Below are 20,537 nucleotides of genomic sequence, written 5' to 3'. Positions count from 1 at the left end.
AAAATGATATTAAGGCAAAAACAAAACAAAACCATGACACAATTTACCCCCCTCCCCAAAATTGATTTTTAAAACTGGCTATTATTCAAAAGATAAAAAATAAAACTATGAGATGATTTGAATCTAGTTTTTAAAGTTATAAATGCAAGAGAGATTTTATGCTTAAGCCATTATGGGGATATATGCAAAGTTTAAATGGATGACAGAAATCTTGATTTTAGACTCCATGTTGTGCTGTTTTGAGTATACTTTATTTCAGAAAGTGATATTTAGTATTTTCTATACACTTTGAAATCATGAGCATTTCACTTTTTCTAAGTCAATTATTTCATAAGGATTTTATTAATAGATATTGGTAAATAGAACTTTGGAAATCTTAATTCTGTATTCTTACTATACCCGAGGCTTTTTGTAAGCTATAGTTTTATGTACAACCTTGTACAGTTTTTTTGACACACAATTCAGAATTTTGTTTATTCTCTTGGACTTTGTTCTGGCCAATACATTTTTTTTAAATCTTTAAGGAAAACTGTGATTGTTTTAGTGGGTATTTTTCTAAGTAAAGGAAAACTTGTATAATGGTATTTTAGAGAATGCCAGATAAGTGCATGTTTCAAGTTAATGTTTTTCTCATCACTTGTATGTTTATACACAGCATGGGACTTTAATAAAACCATCCTGGAAACTTAAGGATTCTTTTTCTTCCAAAAACGTAAGATGGTGTGATTTATTTTTTTCTTGTCCTTTTACTACATACTTGTCCCAGTAAACTCATTTATCACTCCCTCATCCTTGTCTTCTTCCACAATTTCCAGACCCTATATTCAACACTATTCTGTTTTGCCACATCTGAACTCACTTAGATTTTAGCATCACCCTAAGTAATATAGGCTTTAGGGTAATGAAGTAGTTTAGAATGGGGAACAGCCCAGCATACACACTTAGCACACCTACCACAAAATCTCCAGGCACAGATGCACTAGAGTAATAATTTATTAGGTGATTCATAGAGACAAAGTGCAAATAACTTGACTTCTCTGTTTCCCCAACCCTTGAACTCTCTGGATCTCTAACTTGGTTTTTTAGGAAAGCAAAGGGTTAAAAGCAGACAGGTGCTAAATTCCAAAAAAAAAAGGACAAGATTTCAAACATGCATCTTATCTTGATATCAAAAGGTATAGTAAAACCAACATTTCTTACTCCACAGTATCTCTTTCCATTTTAAAACTTGGCCAGTATACCACTTCAGATTGGGGGTGATTTGGCTTCAGCAATTAAACAGTTTAAATGCTTTTGGCAGGTAAATACAAGAGAGTTAGCAATTCTTCTGACCAAAAAAAAGTGAAGACAAATGGATAGTTAATTTTAGTGGAGCTTTAAAAACCTGTGAGAAGGTTACATTGACTGACCTCTTGGCCTCCAGTTCACAAAATACTATTACATTCTAAAGGCTAAAGTGGAAAACATTTTTATGGATTAACTCTACAAAGTGAAGCACATGAAAAGGGCCTAAAATCAATATATTGATCAGGACATAAAAAATTAAATTTTCACAGAAGTTTTCAGAGATGTTAGTTTAGCAACAATGACCTATACACAAAGTTATCTGTTAAACTCACATAAACACAAAGCAGTAATTAATGAATTTTCATTTTTCTTTCCCCAATATTAAAAGGGATTAATTATACTATTATTTCATGATGACAATATCTGCTAATTAGAACATACAATATTCTGCAGACTGTTACTAGAAAATGTGGAAAATCTTAGAACTACAGTTAATACTATAAGTAAAAACCCAAAAAAGTGAGAAATTAAACATTTAAAAATACTTATTATGATTTTTAGTAGGTAAATCCTTATAACCCACACGCCTTGTTCAGGTAGTCATTTGATTTTTTTTCTTAAAAAATAACTGTAGTAAATATACTTTAGTACAAAAACCTTTAGAGTCCAGGACCTGGAGTAACTACTGCTTTCTAATTTAAGATGAGGTGTTCTATGAAGAACACCCATTGTAAAAACTTTTATAATTCAGTATAATTGAATATAAAATTACTACTTAGTAAAAATGCGCATAATTCTTTGATCCTAATGTCTAAAAAAAGAGGACATGTTCACTTTTTCTGTTTTAAAATGTTTGATCCAAACACTCACAGAGCGCCAACTGTGGGACTCACTAGACCTGCTCTTAAACCACTTTACAAAAAAATGTCAGCACCACCTCACACTGCTGCCTTATTATAAAAGAAAACAAAGTAACATCTTAGAAACAAAACCACTAAGATGGTTACAATTACTACTTAAGAGTATTAGGTCTCCAAGTTGGTATCTCCCTGCTAGTTCTGCAGGCTTCCTAAATATCTAAGGCAAAACCAAAAGAATCTTATAGCTGCCACTTTGTTCTAAAGACAAGTTTCCTCATAGAATGAATTTCCACAGAACTGGTTCAGAAAAATAGTCTCTCCCCCAACCCAGGGATCTCTTCTTGAAACTGAAGAGAAAAAAGAAAAAAACACAAAAAGCAAAGTGCTTAGGGAAACAAAGGCATTCTAACCCAGTCTTTGCCTCTCTCAGGCATGCTGGAATGGTCTGTCACAGGATGGAAAGAGGGCGTGTATACAGCACCTCACCTACTAGTAATGGTGACCTACATCTCCCAACAAAATGCAGACATAGTACACGGCTCAGGAGAGTAATAAGACGGATTAAGCAATTTGTACAATTTTAGAAAGCACTATAAGCCCCCTCAAAACCAAGCTAAACTGGTTGCCTGGACACTTGTGATTTCCGAGATGAACTAATTAGGATTCAACAAACAGATGGTCCTCACAATGAAATCAGGCCTTCTGGGAGGGAAATGAGTTGTGGTTTGCAAGAACTCAAAGACACTTTGGATCCACCATAAAGCTTGCCAAAAACATCAACTGAAATTCTTTACTAACTAAAGAGGATGGATGCACTGTATTTAAAAATCACTGTCAATTTTACTGGGATGTAGAATAAAAAATATTTACAACTCTTTTACAATAAGGAGCGTTTGGATCGCACTTGTCAGGAAAATATTTTTTCGGTATTACAAAGAAAATTGTTGTAAACTTGTTTCTTCTGACATCTGTTTCAAGCATTTAACATAACCTCTTCAGAAACTCCACGGCGCAAAAATAAACATGCAAACTCTCAAGAAATATTTTACATTTTTTTGAAAAAGAATATAAATTGGAAAGAAAAGTATATATGTAATCAAAGAAGAGTCACAGCTCAAGTCTGAACTTAGCCAATAAAGGTAGATGATCTGAAGAATTATTTTCATTTGGAAGTCCATTAACAGTCCACAAATCTTGTTCCGTAAGGAGTGATAGTCTGGCCAAAAGTTTCAAGCCACCAACCAGAGCAACTTCAGCTCCTACATTAAGGAAACACATGTTTAGTGAAACTGTGTCAACAGGTCATTGTAAATTAATCATACAAGTCCTTTTTTAAACGATGATACAGAACCTCAGAACTTTCTGGAGTCTAATGGGAAACAGCTTTTAGAATATGATTAAATTTCATATTGAGTTATAACCTAATTATAGTTCTCCGACACACAGCAATTTTAGATGTTTGGTTTTATTTCTGGTTCAAATTTTTTTTTGAGTTCTGCAAATAATCTTTAGAAGAAAATACTGTCTGTAATACATAAGTATGTTAAAGTAATTTGAGGGGCGCGTGGGTGGCTCAGTCAGTTAAGCATCTGACTTCGGCTCAGGTCATGATCTCAGGGCTGAGACTGAAACCCCCATTGGGGCTCCACTTCTCAGCAGGGAGCCTGCTTGTACCTCTTCCTCTCCCTCTGCCTCTCCCCTGACTTGTGCATGCTCTCTCTCTCAAATAAATAAAATCTTTTTTTTTTTTAAAGATTTTATTTATTTGAGAGAGAGAGAATGAGAGATAGCACGAGAGGGAAGAGGGTCAGAGGGAGAAGCAGACTCCCTGCCGAGCAGGGAGCCCAATGCGGGACTCGATCCCGGGACTCCAGGATCATGACCTGAGCCGAAGGCAGTCGCCCAACCGACTGAGCCACCCAGGCACCCTCAAATAAATAAAATCTTTAAAAAATAATAAAAATAAAAAAATAAAAAAAAAGTAATTTGAGGGGCGCCTGGGCGGTCCAGTCGGTTGAGCGTCTGACTCTTGGTTTTGGCTCAGGTGGTGGTCTCGGGATTGTGGGGTCAGCCCCATAATGAGCTCCAAGCTCAGTGCAGAGTCAGCTTGGGACTCTCTCTCTCTGCCACTTCCCTTCTCTCCATGCTCACACACGTTCTCTTGCTCTCTCATAAATAAATCAATCTAAAAAAAAAAGTAATTTGAGATTGACAACTACATAAGAAATTCATCAACTATTCCATAGTTGTATAAACCAGACAGACCCAGCCACAGCTGAGTAGGAAGTTTATAAGGTGACCGGAAAATAAATTAGCATACTTCGGTTCCAGAGTCAGTGCCTACAGTAGAGTAAGAGGACCTGCTGTTAACGGCAACATGTGAGATGCCGGTCTATGGCACACTCCCGCCACCTAGTGAACACTTACAGCATGACAACTACCAGACCCCGACTATAAATTCAAAGCAGCAAGCATATTTCAGACTTGATCTAGTTGGGGAGGGCTAAACTTAAGCCATCCCCTGAGTGACAGTAATAAGGTTATCCTCAGTAGGAAAGAAAACACAAACAGAAGAAAAAAGGACAAAAGGAAAGTAGCACACACACAGAAAGAAAGAAAAAAAAGGAAAACCAGAAAAGACAAAACAACTGTCCACATTTTGGACTTGTGAAGTTTTCTGAATGATATTTTTTGACTTCCAGTCATTTTAAACTGCATTTTCTTCTCCACGTTAAATATTCTGGTTAATATTTAAAACCTTACTTTCACTGAATCATATAAGGAAAAGTGTTTTATCACCTCTGCTTTTTGAAACCACATATTCATATAATGGACTTCTCTTTCCAGAAAGATCCAATATTCCAGAATCAACATGACAAAACTTTCTGTTGTTGTCAATATAAGCTATGTCCTCCAATGAAGGCAGCATGCCTTAGTAAAATTTAAGTACAAAACTATCTGATGTTGCTGTCCCTCCCCCACCAAAAAAAACCCAGTAAATTTATGGCAAGTAAAACCAAAGGGCAATATGAGAGACCCATAACTCAGAAGCTGACTGGACCTGGAAGGGGGAGCTAAGGATATAATTCTTAGGCAATAATTTGCTTTGAGGTGTTTCACTGCCTCCATGTTTTGCGGGTGATTAACTGATTTACTCAAATACATTACCAATTTCAAAATATTTTTAACTTTTAAATTTAAAACTTCACCTAGATATTTAGCTAACTTTTCTTGACCTCAGCGCCAAGGTTGGAGTTACTATATTCTTTTTTTTTTTATTAGAGGAAACATTTCTTTCTTTTTTTTTTTTTTTTACAGATTTTACTTATTTATTCATGAGAGACAGAAAGAGAGAGAGGCAGAGGGAGAAGCAGACTCCCTGCTGAGCAGGGAGCCCGATGCGGGACTCGATCCCAGGACTCTGGGATCATGACCTGAGCCGAAGGCAGACGCTTAACCATCTGAGCCACCCACGCGCCCGCAGTTACTATCTTCTTAAGCACAGTGTAAGATTACATGCATTCTTTACCTGGCTGCCCGGCAACATCTTCCTTTTCAGCAGAATAGAAGATATAATCCACAGTTATGGCACTTCGGGAATGACAGGTGGTCACTTCTGGAATTCCAGTGTCAGGAAAATAATGTGAATAAACAGACGACAAGCTGAAATGGTGCTGTAAATTTGAAGATAATCTAAATTGAAAAGAAAAATTGCTTAGCATCAAGTTTTTCTTGATTTTTAGAATTCTTCCTGTTTAAAGCACTTTCTCATTTAATTTCCAGACAAAGCCAGACATTCAGACAAGCTTTATTTAAACAGACCACATCACAATTTGGCATTCATTTATTCATGTGGTGATATCCAAAACCCATTAACAAGGCTTTGATACGTGGGGTAAAAACTCAATTATTAACATATTAATGTGATTTATTATTAATTATAACATATTTGAGAGCCTGCACTTCCAAAGAAAAAGTGGCCTTTATGAATGTTATGTAGAACCCACCAGACTTTTGATGTCAGAGGGGCTATATTTTTCTATGATTATTCCTGCTATGACATATCAGATAATTTTGTACTGTATCTTAAAACAGCTTCTATAATGGTTTATCTTATCTCATGTTACAAATACATGTGATGTAATAAAGAGTTTAAAAATCATTTCCAATAAACACATCTTGAAGTTTAAAAATCTTTTATATTGTGAAAAAAAATTTTTTAAACTTTAAAATTCAACATTTAACAAATACCTACTAAGTTTCAGGCACTACCTTAGGTGCTTAAGATACACATATAAAGACACTTTTTAAAGAGCTCAATGTCAAAGAACAAAGGTTATTCTTTCAAAATGCCCTTGCTTTCCAGTTTTAGCAATGTTTTATGTCTGAGAACTTATATTTACAATATTATTAAAAGTAAAATAGGTTTCCTGCAAACTGTTCTCTTACTAACAATTCTTTGGTTTATAGATAAAAGCTCTGCATATAAGCACACTACATTTATATATAGATACTTAAAAGTATCTTTTCTTTTTTAAAAATTTTTTTATTGTTATGTTAATCACCATAAAAGTATCTTTTCTTATACCTCATTCTGTTATAAAAAGATTTATAGAATTACTCAAAACCAAATATTTGTTAGATTTGTCTTTTTGTTAATCTTACTCAGGGAGGGCATCTGGGTGGCCCAGTTAAGCGTCTGCCTTTGGCTCAGGTCATGACCCCAGGGTCCTGGGATCGCGTCTCGCATCAAGCTCCCTGCTCAGCAGGGAGCCTGCTTCTCCCTCTCCCTTTGCCCCTCCCCCCGCTCATGCTCTCTCACACGGGTGCTCTCTCTCTCTGTCTCTCAAATAAATAAGTAAAATCTTTAAAAAAAATCTTAGGGAAGTTTTTACTATATTTGAAAGGTTTAATCATGAATTTTTACATATTCTTTTTTAAAAATTCAAAAAATGTTGCTTCCCATCTTACCAGGTTCTTATATATGAGATAATATTTTCTCAATACAAAGTATACAAAATAAAATAAGACCAAGAAGAAAGCAGACAAAATGAATGAGAGAATTCTAATTTGGTCCCTAAATGCAAATGTTAAAACAAAAACTAAAACTAGTAAGAGTCACAATATAAAATCAAAACATTTTAAGAATCTCCCAAAGAGACAAGATTGAATCTCCATCCTGCTGTATTCACATACATCTGTTTCTCAACCATAGCCCCAAATATTCATGCTTCTTTAATCATAAGGAACCCAGGCATCTTCACCCCTCCACCTTTGGTAACTTTTCCCTGCAGTTCAAGAGATATAAATATTTATGTAAACTATATGATTTAAATATAAATATTTATACTGGCATATTCTTTTTCGATCAATTCTCCTACAGATTATTTTGAGATCTAGTAAGCCAAAGGAGGCTAAGCATCCTCTTGAAATCTGAAAGGTATTTTCCTGTAATCTTGACCTTTGTTTAAATATGTAATAGCAACGTATTTCAGAGTACTAGCTGGTCCAGGTCCATGGACAGGCTGTTTGCTTTAAATAACACTGCTTAAGCCCTTACTATGAATCAAACATCAAACTTTCCATTCTTTGTTTCATGTAATCCTCCCAACTACCCAAAGTATAAAGAAACTGAATCTCAGAGATGTTAAGTTTCTTGTTCAGAATCACACAGCTAAAATGTAGCACAGTTAGGAACTCAGGTCTATTTTGACTTTAGCATTCTTCACCAGCACGGAAAAACATCCTTTTCATTTTTTATCCCAGTGATTTCTGAGAAATGATTTTTTTACCCAAGTAAAGTCCCTAAATGTCTACTGTTACTTTCCAGAACTCACTTTTCAGCTGTCACTAGGACCTCTGTTTTGTCCAGCTCTGTCTGTGTCAGATCACTGTCTATAAGAACAAAGAGAAACATATTAAACTATCAATATATGGTTCTGCTCTAGTATGCCATAGAATAGTCTTCCTACTCTAGGAATGATATTCAAGACATGTCTAGTTTAGACAGATGCCTAGTTAAATGTTCCATCAGGGAATCTTTATGTTTTGATGGTCTCCGTAATTAGCAAAACTGAAATGCAAACATTTCTAAAGCAACATGCAAATAATTCATGCAATTTTGGAAGGTCAACTTAAGAATGGTAAATTTAGACTTCATTAAGAAAAGGAATAAGCAAGTAAGTATTATGTTTTTATATATGAATATTCATCCCTGAGATGTTATCCCTTGAAAAATTTAGTCTGATGTCTTCCTCAAAGGGAACGCTATTATCAAGGAGACTGCCAAAATGTACTGCAAACACTTACCTGTCTTTTCTACTTTTGGTAACTGCTGTACCTCATACACACAGTTCTGTGAGATACCTAGGTTTGGGGGCCAAATTGGAATAGATAAAATTCTTTGTCCCCGTGAAGACTGTTCCTGGCCAGATACCTAAACAAAATTTCAACAGGTATCTTAAGTGAATAGATTTTAAATAGTTTATGTATTGAAAAGTTTATGTCTTAAATAAGAGGAAATCCAAGAATGGTAAATATTATCTGTTATTCATCATAGTAAGTGATTATTTGTGCTTATGAACTCTTGTTCAAATACAATTCAGAAAGCAGTTACTATTTACATAAAAATGGCAATATTTTCCTCTCCTGTACATGTCTAATTGGGACATCTATATGATCTATAACTTTGGATTAATACTGCCCCTCCTTTTTTGCTACCTGCAATTACATTAATATAAAATCTTATGTACTTGATCTAACTACTATATAAAATACTAAGGGAGATCAACTCTTACAAAATTTTAAAACTATCACTCAAACCTCAGTGGTGGAGAATTATATTTTGGTTAAAATTCTGGAGATCAAATGATCTGAAGCAAGCAACAAAAAGCACAATGAAGATAAACACGGGAGAAACATGAGATATAGTCAGCTAAGAAATTAAAATATTTACCATTATGAAAAGGAAAATGTACATACTAAAGAAATATTAAATTACTGTTTTGCCAACTATATTGCCCACATCCAGCATTCAAAAGTCTATTACACTCCCTTATGAATAGTTCCTTATTTACGAAGTCTATCAATGCTTTTTCTTCTTCACCCCCATTTTGGATTTTTTGCTACCTGCCAATTCCTCCAAGCATAATGCTGCCATGAATAGATGGAAAAGATGAAATTCAACCAAGTGAGCATCATTACTTATTAGTAGTTGGGGAACATCATCACAGCTTGGTAAAGCGAGGGTACTGGGTCATCCAAGGTTTTCAAACAGCCATGTGATAACTATCCTCACACTACAATGAACAGAGAGACTTAAGTCCGCCTCCTAATGATGATGAAGCAAGCACTTACCTTGCCGATGGCAAGTCCTTCATAATTCAATTTTCCTTCTTTTATAAAACTATAAAGCGGAGAACCAGGAACAGAATTAAAGTCACCACACATAATGATAGGGCAGAAGCTGCCATCTTTCTGATGGGCAACACTGGAAATCTCTGCCAGAAGCATGGCCAATTGGGTCAGCTTAATATCGCCTCGCCTTGGGTTATACAACAGATGTGTGTTAGCTACACAGACCACAGGAGAGGCAGCCCTCGGAACTCTGGGCTGCAAGAGTAACACCAATCCAACATTGTCTCTGTCCAACAGAGGAACATCACGGCGGTAGAATTCCACTGGGTTCACTGATAAGAGTGAAAACTTGGAATGTTTGAAGCAAATGGCACAGCCATCAGGTTTCCTTCCTGTCCGCATCTTGTATTCACAGTGATAACCTACGAGGAAGAAAGAAATTTAACACAGGACTGCCATATAAATATATATGGCAAAACACAGCTCTTCTAATATCTCTGTACAACGTTTATCAAAGTGTATTCTCCCAAGCATTAATAATGTAGGATGTTAAGTTTGAGATTGGGTCTAGGTCCTAGGAATGGGTCTCTTTACTGGTAGACTTCAGTCCTAAATATGCTAATGTGCATGATCATGCTCTCATTTCCATCCCAGTAAAAGTCGTGACAAAGACAGTAAGGCCTTACGATAATCTACACCGCCCCCTCCAGACCCCCTGACAGCCCATCTCTGACCTTTCTGCTTCTAACTCTTCCCAGCTTGCTCTACTTCACATACACCTCACCAGCTGCCTTCAGGCACTTCTATCTTGGCGTTTGCTTTGCTACTTCTGTTGTCTGAAAGGCTCTAGGTATGGCTTGTTCCTTCACCTCAAGTCTCTGCTCAAATGTTACCTTCTCTGATTGTTTAAAATTGAAATCTGACCCATTCTACTTTCCTGCTTTTCTCCAAAATTATCATTACTTAATGTGCTATTTAAGTATTTATTTGGTTTACTGTCAGCCTTTCTCCACGAGAATATAGGCTCCACAAGGACAGTGACTTCTTATCTATTTGGCTCACTGCTAGATCACCACAGCCTAGGATAGTGCATAGGATATAGCAGGCATTCAAAAAATATTTGCTGAGGAATGAATGCAAAGTAGGCAGCATTTCTTAAATAGATGAACTGTTTCTCGAAGTGTTCATTCATCAAACAAACTACCCATTTGTTACTGGTAGACACTGTTATAATGATGAACCAGACAGAATGGTCCCTGATATAGAACTCAGAAACTTCGAGGTCTAGTGGTGGGTAGAGCAACTCCTGGAAAGGAATCTATTAAGAGATTCTTACATACTTTTCTGTTTGAATTAAAATTATATATCAAGGGGCGCCTGGGTGGTACAGTCGGTTGAGCATCTGACTCTTGGTTTTGGCTCATGTCGTGATCTCAGGATTGTGGGATCGAGCCCCACAGCAGGCTCAGCGTGCAGCCTGCTTAAGAGTCTCTCTCCTTCTGCCCCTCCCCTCCAAAAGAAATAAATCTTAAACAAAATAAGAAAAAATAAAATTATATATCAACCCAAAAGTTCCCACTTAAAATATCTCAATCTTTTCCTGACCTTTTGAAATGGGTATTAAGCTTTTTCAAAATTAAGATTTTTTTTTTTTAAGGATTTTATTTATTTGACAGAGAGAGACACAGCGAGAGAGGAACACAAGAAGGGGGAGTGGGAGAGGGAGAAGCAAGCTTCCTGTGGAGCAGGAAGCCTGATGCAGGGCTCGATCCCAGGACCCTGGGAGCATGACCTGAGCGGAAGGCAGACGTTCAATGACAGAGCCACCCAGGTGCCCCAAGATTTTTTTTGCCAGTATACACCACACACATCTTTGTTAGCACGTTATACTTTAACAACACACAATCTTTCAAAGTAAATCCGGCTAAAATAAAAGTTACATTGTACCCAAAGATTCCAAACTTGGCCTGATCTCTGCTCCATAATGATCTTCTTGAACTTCTTGCAAACAAAGTACCTTGGAAGGAAAAAATGGCTTGAATTAAAACAGAGAGCAAATATGAATTTTCTGGTGCTTTCATCTTTAAAAACAGGCATCTAATATTCTAAAAATCTAATGAAAGTTGAAATAAAAAGACAATCCTTTTTCTTAAAACTATCAAATTAATATTTCTAGATTTGATCAGTCCCCAAAAACCTGGCCTTTAATTACATGAAGCTCTCTCTCTTACTATCCAAAACTGGTATTTCTCAAAAGAAGTATTTTAAATTTACATGTTGGGATATTTTTCCTGAATTACAATGTTCATTAGTACTAAATCCTTCTAGTCTTTTCTTAAGGTGATTTCTTTGAATGTATCTAGATTTTTATAGGAATGACTTACATTTCAAATCAACGGAAATACTTAACTGAATATTTAATACATTGCCAGTCCCTGTCTCAGACTGACTGGTAAGCAGAACTTTTGGATCTTTTTTGAAAATTTAATGACTATTTATACCAATAATGATTATTTATACCAACTTTTTGGATTTTTTTTTTTTGAAAATTTAATGATTAGCAAATGACTCTTTGGAAGTCATGATACATTGTTAAAAAATGTTCCATCACTGGGCGCCTGGGTGGCTCAGTTGGTTAAGCGACTGCCTTCGGCTCAGGTCATGATCCTGGAGTCCCGGGATCGAGTCCCACATCGGGCTCCCTGCTCATCAGGGAGTCTGCTTCTCCCTCTGACCCTCTTCCCTCTCGTGCTCTCTATCTCTCATTCTCTCTCTCAAATAAATAAATAAAATTAAAAAAAAAATGTTCCATCACTATATTTAAAACCACCTTCCCTTCTTACCCCACAAACAAAAGGGATAAAACCATTTAGTTTACAAATGAGCTTTTCTTATGTGAAGAATTTTGATGATATTCTGCACTTACATCTGCATCAAAGTGTTTAATTTCTTTCAGAATATTGGGAAACCTAAAACTCCAGTGTAAAACTGGCCGCCGGCAGTGTCTATAAAGATGTGAATTGTCTTCCAATAAATCTTGTGAAAGTATATTATAGGACATCACTGAAAAGTCAAACTTGTTATCACTGTCTTCACATTTGGGGTCAACATTTTTGTCTCCTAGGATCTTTGTCTTGTCTTTATTATGGTTACATATATATTCCCAATGTCGTTGTATTGTGCCTGTTAAAATATATTGAACAAAATATAGAGAATTAATGAAAAACAGACTAAATATTTTCCTGCATGTAAGTTTTTTCTTGCCTTTTAAAAATTCCCACAGGTAATGAACAGAATGTTTTCCCCCAGGAAATGGCAACATAGCACTAAGTAACAGATGTTGTCATCAAATTGATTATGAAGGCAGTAAAATGATATAATGACTGACCAACAGGTATAAAACAAGTTTAAAAGGATCTAGCAAGTCATTATGGAGACTGAGAGAGTATTAATAAAGCTAGGACTATATAGTTTCTCACCTACTTATGGTTAAGAAGTGGTTCTGCCAGACACGCTCAGCAACTTTATAACCATGATAACATACAGTTGACCACTGAACAATGCGGGGGGGGAGGGGGTGGAGGGGGTGGAGGGGAGGGTTAAGGGCATTGTGCAATTGAAAATCCACATAAAACTTCTGACTCCTTCAAAACTTAACTACTAATAGCCTACTCTTGACTGGAAGCCTTACCAATAACATAAACAGTAGATTAACACATAACTTGTATGTTATATGTATTTTATATGGTATTCTTACAATAAAATAAGCTGAAAAAAAATATTAAGAAAATCATAAAGAAAATACATTTACAGTACTGTACCGTACTTATCAAAAAAGTACACGTTTAAGTGGACCCACGCAGTTCGACTGCTGTTCAAGGGTCAACTATATCTGTATGTCACAGTTGGCTTTTCAATAAGATGATTTCACACCGTAGTTTATTTCCTATTAGTAAGATAAGATTACCAAATGATTAAGTTCTAGAAATAACTCATCTCAGAATTCTGGTTTAGACATGAATGAAGGGTGTATGATGGCAATATATGGAAGCAGTATTTAGTGGAACAATGCAGACAAAATGAACAAAGAAATCTTTTTAATGCACACCAAAGCAAAAGTTAAAGATAACAGAGTTGTAGAATGCTAGTAAATGACAAGCGCTGATTGAAGAACCTAGCATGCAGCAACCACGAATGTGTGATGGCTTACACTCTGCAAAGATACATGTACCCTGACAGTGATGAAAAGAGAATCAAAAAGCATGAGATTTTGCAACTACAGGCAGTCCTTGACTCAGAAATGACCTACAACACACACACACAAATATACATACATACGCCCCTTTGATCTTGTCTCCCTCACCCCACCATGAAGGAGGATACTCTTACTGCCATGGAAGCCATGAAGAAAAATGCGGAACCTTTAGAGATTCTACGAGCTCAATAGAAGGGGAAAACAAGAAATGGGAAGAACTTGGGAAAACAGATTTGGAGATCGATTTTCAAGTATGGTTAAATTTACAGGAAAAACCTCAGTCTTAGAATATCTCCCTTTTCCTGTGTGAAGGTTTTCACTACACTGGATTACAATGCCTAAGATTCTACCAATTAAAAATTAAATTGAGGAAAAATAATTCTATACATACAGGAAAAAAGGACCAAAAGGAAAATATACCAGTATTTTTAAGAGCAGTTATCTGAGCAGAAGGATTGTGGGTGATTTTTCTAAATCTTCCACAATGATGATATATTCATAATCAGAGTATCAATATACTCCATGAGAATGCCAATAAAGTGAAATTTAAAAATGCCCTCTGGTAAACGAGTTTAATAAGATTGCTTTCCTCAAAATCTAAATGCTGATAGCAGCTGCACGGAGGGAGTAGACATTTTGACCAGAGGCTAGAAGAGAAAGATCATTTTTATGAATAGTGAGGTCTGGGTGGAACGGGGTATTGGAGACTTACGATACCATGAAGGTACTAAGAACCCGAGGAGAAGGGTAAAGAAAAAAAGGTGGACAGAAGGAAAACCAAACGAAACAAAAGCCTTCCAGGATTACAGAACTTAGCCTGGAGCTTGTCCTATACTCAGGAAAGGGACAGAAACTATCCCCTTCTGTATCCTGCACTGAATATGGAGAATCCTACCTGCAAAGGCCAAGAACTACAGCTAATTGCACTGACTCTGCAGGACTACTCTGAGATTTGTAACAGTTTCCATGGGGGAAACAGAAACAATGGCTGACAACTGATTCTCAAGAACTAATTACCCAGAACACAATTCATTCATAAACTGGGGACTGTCTATGACGGTTTTAGCCACAAATCATAGTCTTCGTACGTATACGAGATGCAAAGGGCCCTAGTCATGCAAACAAAATGCAAGCTACCATCACAAAGCACTACCCTGGTGTCACCACCATAGTAAAATATGAAAGATGAAGGTCCAGAAAAGTTGTTCTTATTTTCTTGTAAAATATTTATATGTAAGGGCACATAAATCATTGAGGTTGTATTGTCGGGACAAGCATTTGTAAGCCAACTCTTTTTGCAATTCCATTTTTGAAGTAACTGAAACCATCAGATTACCTAATGAATAGAGTGGCTTTCAAACTTCTAGACTTTGTACAACTCTGGTATTACTTTTCATGTCATGACCATCAACTCCTGGTATACTGGAGCTGGGGTGATGGGGTAAATACATATTTTCTCCTGACCACATTTGTTTTTAATAAACATACAGAAATGTGTTTGAATGCTAGGGTTCCATGGAAGACAATTTGAAGACGCCTGACAGAGATGACAGTCTTTGGCCTTCATATACTTCACAACATAAATTCACACTACAAAAGCTTATATACCTTCCATGTCAGGAGGAACAAGGTGATCACAGCAGAGAAGACAGATGAATCAAAGAAAGTAAGCAATAGGCCTGATCAGGTTTTTAGGGTGCCTAATTAAAAAGTCATAATTGTGTCACACAAATCCTTCAAATGCCACTTTAAAGTGACAGGCAAGTTAGAAGGCTGTTCTCTTGATGGAAAAGTATTAGTGAATTATCGGAAGTCACAAATATGGCTTAACGAAGAGCATTTTCCTTATTCACAACACCTAGGAAGAACGGACATATAAAGAGTCAGGTCGCAATCAAAGTTTATCAGTATGTAAATGTAATCCCCCATCCGTTAAAGGGAAAACCACCACGATTTTCTGAGTACCTACTATGAAGCCGACAGTGTATTAGGCACTTTGACATGTCTCATTTCATCCTCAACAGGCGTTCAAAGTGGGCATTATTTCACACTAGGAAACCAAGGAGCAGAGAGGTTCCATAACCTGGCCAAGTTCATACAATTAGTGGTGAAGCAGAATGAGAGCAGAGAGTGGTTCCTGAGCCCATGCCTGTCAGTACGCCACAGCTCCACCTGAGAGCACACCAGATTTACAAAAGGCTAAACCAGAGAGCAGTGTGCTGACCTGATGAACAATGAATACGGGAAGGAAAAGCAATCTCATGTCTTCATACAGCCCTAGATTTATAGATTATGGACTGACTATTCTTAGGAACCTAATTTTAATGCCTCTAACACCTTTCATTCGTTCAAACGAATATTTGTTGATGAACACATGCTGTGGTCAAGTATTATAAAAATAGATTTTCACTTTCAGTGCTTAAAATTTCTACTCTAATGTGTAGCAGAATTTCCACTTAAAAGATCACGAACTAATCTTCGAGCTAACCTAGCTCTGACTTCCAAGTGAGACTCACTTTGCGTGTTTTCCTTTGACAAACTTATGTGAGCTCCCTACACATTAACACCTACACAGTCTATTTCCAAATACCTTCAGAGGAATTATCTTCACTGAAAACCATAGCTCAGTAAGAAAGACAACTCGAAATTCTACTTAGATAATTCATATATACTTGGGGGAGGAGCAGGGCTGGCAGCACAAAGGGAGTCTCGTGAATTATTTGGCGTAAAAAGAATGACAAAACTAGAAATGATCAACATATTTAGAAAAAAATTGTTTCTCAAAGTTGAATAAGATGTCGTCCCCTTCTTAAAAGATAAAACTTCCCACAGTCTCTCAAGATTATATCAAAAGAACCCACTTTGAGAAATATCCAGAATAAGCTAAACTCTTATTCTGTGAGAAAATATCTTTCAATTATGATTGCATCTATTTAAGAATATCCTTTTGTCTTACATAAAAAAGTTAGCATTAAACTGGCTGGCTCAATTGGTAGAGCATGCAACTCTTGATCTTGGGATTGTTTGAGTCCCACATTGGGTGTGGAGATTACTTAAAAATAAAATCTTCAAAATAAATAAAAACATGAAATTTAATTTTTTAAATAGATATGTGAACTCCCAAGAACATATACCAATTTCTAGGAAGTCTAAGGACCTCTGTTTTAAAAACAATGGATTTGATAATTATTCTTAAGTTAAATTTAATGTTTTAATTTAGTCCTACATTCTTTCCCAACCTTATTCTCTCTATATATAGTTTCTTCTATATTTACTGCCAGAAATACACAATAAAAAATAAAAATAGATATAAATAAAGACTTAATTTTAAAAAATTACTTCCTTTTTCCTAACGGAAAACTACTGGCTGAAAATAAATACTAAACCCCTCCAAAATCTGGAGGAGGTTTTAAGGATTATTAGATAGTAAAGTTTCAGTAACTCTACGGCTTCTGTCTATTTCTGCACCAAGATAAACGTCACCTTTACCTTGGTGTTTTCTTCGTTTTGATGAAGGCTCATCTCCCTCAGAGTTCATGATGTAACTAGAGAGATGAATCAAAGAGGTCTGGCTCAGGTTGTCAGGTCTCCAGTTCCAGTACTGAAACGGAGTTCTAGACTCAAACAAACAAGGTGGTCTCCAATTTAGTGAAAAATGCCTACTACTGAAGTATGGGTAAGGAGCACGAGAATAATGTCCAGGCCACCTCATACAACTAGAAATATGTCTGTTCCAGCAACACCTTTGCAGATTCTCCCACGGTGTCGTCCAATCTCTGCCCAGACTCTTCTGGTGATGGGGTAACATGGGGTATCTAAAAGAAATAAATACACTCCTTGAGGTACCACTATTTGTTCACGCTATAGCACCCAAAATCCAAATCTGTTTCCTCAAGGGAAGATAATGTCTAATATTTAAAATTTGACTTCTAAATCATGAGGGATGGGGGGAGGGGAACAGCCATGATTTAATTATTAGTAGCAACAGTCTCAAAACTCTCCCTACACACCTATGAATGGTATTCGAAATACTTAACATAGAATCCACCAGCCTCCCAAAATACCACACAAACTTCAAAAAGTCCTCACCCCGTTCACCTGAGAGATTAATCAACCATCAAACTGATTTTCAGAGTAGCTTTCTAATATCTAACAAACTCTATGAATAAATAAAACCCACAGCAAACATAATACTCGATTCAATATGCAACACTTAAGCTGAGTACAATTAAAGCAAACCTCTCCTCCAACGTGGGTTTGGAGTAGAAACATGTTTCTGAGCAGTTTTTTACACGAAGATTACATCTTCCAAACATTTGTAGAGCTAAGAAAACAAAAACCTATCACAACTTCACAAAACTACCTCTCTGGCTAATCAGTAGGTGGATAATTTATTTTTCCGTCCTTTTTTATTTTTTTAAGGCATACTTCTCCTTGACGGTAATGAAATGGGATAGCGATTACTTATTAATAATTCACCAATACTTCAAACCCAACAGCACCAATGTACTGATCATCCAAAATGTCTCCAAAGTAGTGTTACCATTAACTTGAATAGATATGTTGCTCTCGGGCTCTCTTAAGAAACAATGCAACTTAAGCACCATCTTCTCACCATACTATTCTGGCAAGATTTTGGATTCAGAGGACTTCTAACCTTTCCCAGAATTCATTAAAGGTACACTTCCAAGATAGTGTTAATACTGTCCACTTCTACCACCGAAAGAAATTTTGCTTAAACTGTATTTACTGTTACTTGACTTTTATATATTCATTTTAAAGGCATTTAAATGTTTTATGATATATTTTTGTTGTTTATGCATTCTCAAATCGTCGTCTAAATTCAACTTAATTGTAAATCTTTAAAAGGCATGACATGGGCAGATTATTCTGCTTTGTGACAACTCTGAAAGCCATAGAGATTTAGGTGCTTGCTCCATACCTTTTTTATCCTAATAGGCTACTGTATTGAAATATAAAACTTGTGCTACAAAACTTATTCTCTATATTTGTAGTTACTTATATAGACATCTTTTTCTCAAGATGATGAGCTCCTTCAAGGCCAGAGCTTTCTTATTCATTCTCATCCCGGTCTCTCCCCCCACAAGTGCCTAGCACAGTGCCTGGCACACAGCTGGTACTCAGGAAAACTGTTGAACTGAATTGTCATCAAGCCCCGGAGTATAAATTAAAACCAGATCCCCATAACTTATATAATAATTAAGACAGTGTTGTGTTTCCCAGGTGCTGTACACCAGTCCATTTCACATGGTACACAATGAAACTTTTTGATTTTTCACCTCTAAATATTTGTTAGAAAAAAACCATCATGAGTACGTCAAACCCAAGATTTCGTGGATACTGCTTAGGGCGACGCTAAGATAGGCAGCATTACTGAAGTGCCTTTCTAAAAAAAAAGAGACAATTTCAAGAAAAAATGTAGTACACACAAGTGTGGAACGAGAATTTGGTAATAAACCGTAAAGTCTTGTATATAAATGACTAAAGTGGGAGAGACACTGACACCACAAACAAATCCCTGGGCGTGCGTGAGACGCGCGCACCTCCCTCGGGGTCAGGCCGCCCCGGGACCTCTCCCCGCCGACGCTCAGCTCCAAGCGGGTGCTGAGGCCTGGGAGGAGGCCGGCGATCGGGGGGCTCGGGCTAGCTCCGGGGCAGGGCAGGGGAAGTGGGCCGGGACTCCAAGGCCCAGCCAGGTCGGAAAGGCACGAGCCCTGCCGGCGACCGATCGCCCCGGGCCCGGCCCGGCCCCTGTCCGCCGAGCGCCCGCGCGCCGGGTTTACCTATCCCTCGGGGTCTCCGGAGGCTCGTCCCCGCGGCACCGCCGCCCGGACCCTCTTCCTCCTCCTTCCTCCCCCAGCCCGCCCCGCCCCGGGTTAACCCGGGCCACCCGCCCCCGCTCCTCCCTCCGGCCACCCAGCCCTACTGACCGGCCTCTCCCCACCACACAGCGGCCGTAGCCCCTCCTCACACAGCGCCACGCTTCCATCTTGCCCTCTGCGGGCGTCCAATTCCCAGGCCCGGGGCTCAACTTCAACCTCTACACCCGATCTGGCGGCCGAAAGCACCAGGGGCACCCCATCACTAGACGTCGGGACTCTGGGCCCGGCTGCAAGGCATGCTGGGAGGCTCCGGCTCGCCGGCCGCCAAGTCCCCATCTTGCGCCGCGAAAGTCTCGGAATTGCTTCAACCCCGAATTGCGTCCAAGGAGCATGCGCACAGTGTGGGGAAGCCTGCGCAGCCATTTCGGAATAGGGCAAACAACCGACCTCTGTCTTAAAGAAACAAGAACTGAACTAAGGGCTGAACAGCTTTGTAAAGGTTTACGGGAGGGTACGGGGTGGTTGCGTGAGAGCTAAGAAGAAAAAAATATGTTTTATTGTATTTTTATGATATCCTTGGGAGATTCAAAAGGCGGATTCCCGAGGTGGGGAAGTACTCTTGTCTGTGTTCCCGTAGAACTGTGCTACCAGGGATTTTTGCAGTTAATTTTGTGGGAACACAGCCGCAGGGGTCACTTTTAAGTGTATGTGTGTGTCCTGTGTGTCTTCTCAAATTTAGTATAGGACTCTAGATTACTGGAAAGCATTATTTAAGCGGAGACCCTTCCGAGAGGGACAGAGACAGAGAGAGAAACTGAGGAAGACGGAAGAATAAACTGGGGAAATGGGGAAAGGGTACTGGAAGGCAGAATCACTGCTTTTGTAGGCTCCTTGGGAGAGCAGCGGAGTCATTTATCGGGAAGGCTTTTTTTTGTT

The 20,537-nt window shown here is 37.8% G+C and overlaps 1 protein-coding gene across 4 annotated transcripts; it reads right to left on the bottom strand.

Annotated features, from left to right (window-relative positions):
* Nucleotides 1-323: 323 nt before the first annotated feature.
* On the bottom strand, nt 324-19,959 carry ANGEL2 (angel homolog 2). Of its 4 annotated transcripts, none has more exons than XM_025877801.2 (9): nt 19,710-19,959; nt 17,248-17,573; nt 12,430-12,686; nt 11,451-11,520; nt 9,504-9,925; nt 8,457-8,583; nt 7,985-8,042; nt 5,677-5,840; nt 324-3,406 (listed from the first exon to the last, which is right to left on the bottom strand). In XM_025877801.2, the coding sequence occupies exons 1-9, from the start codon at nt 19,766-19,768 to the stop codon at nt 3,255-3,257; spliced, it is 1,635 nt and encodes a 544-aa protein (XP_025733586.1). In that variant the 5' UTR covers nt 19,769-19,959; the 3' UTR covers nt 324-3,254. The 4 variants fall into 4 exon arrangements, with proteins under 4 accessions (XP_025733586.1, XP_025733588.1, XP_025733587.1 ...); XM_025877803.2 differs by having other exon boundaries at nt 19,751-19,959; XM_025877802.2 differs by lacking the exon at nt 19,710-19,959 and adding an exon at nt 19,563-19,629.
* Between the last annotated feature and the right edge of the window lie 578 nt (nt 19,960-20,537).

This window comes from Callorhinus ursinus, unplaced genomic scaffold (assembly GCF_003265705.2).
Source record: "Callorhinus ursinus isolate GAN/ISIS: 27379988/994484 unplaced genomic scaffold, GSC_fseal_2.0 scaffold13, whole genome shotgun sequence".
Lineage (NCBI taxonomy): Eukaryota > Metazoa > Chordata > Mammalia > Carnivora > Otariidae > Callorhinus > Callorhinus ursinus.
The sequence above is the reverse complement of the archived record's forward strand: the minus strand, read 5'-3'. Positions and strand labels throughout refer to the sequence as shown.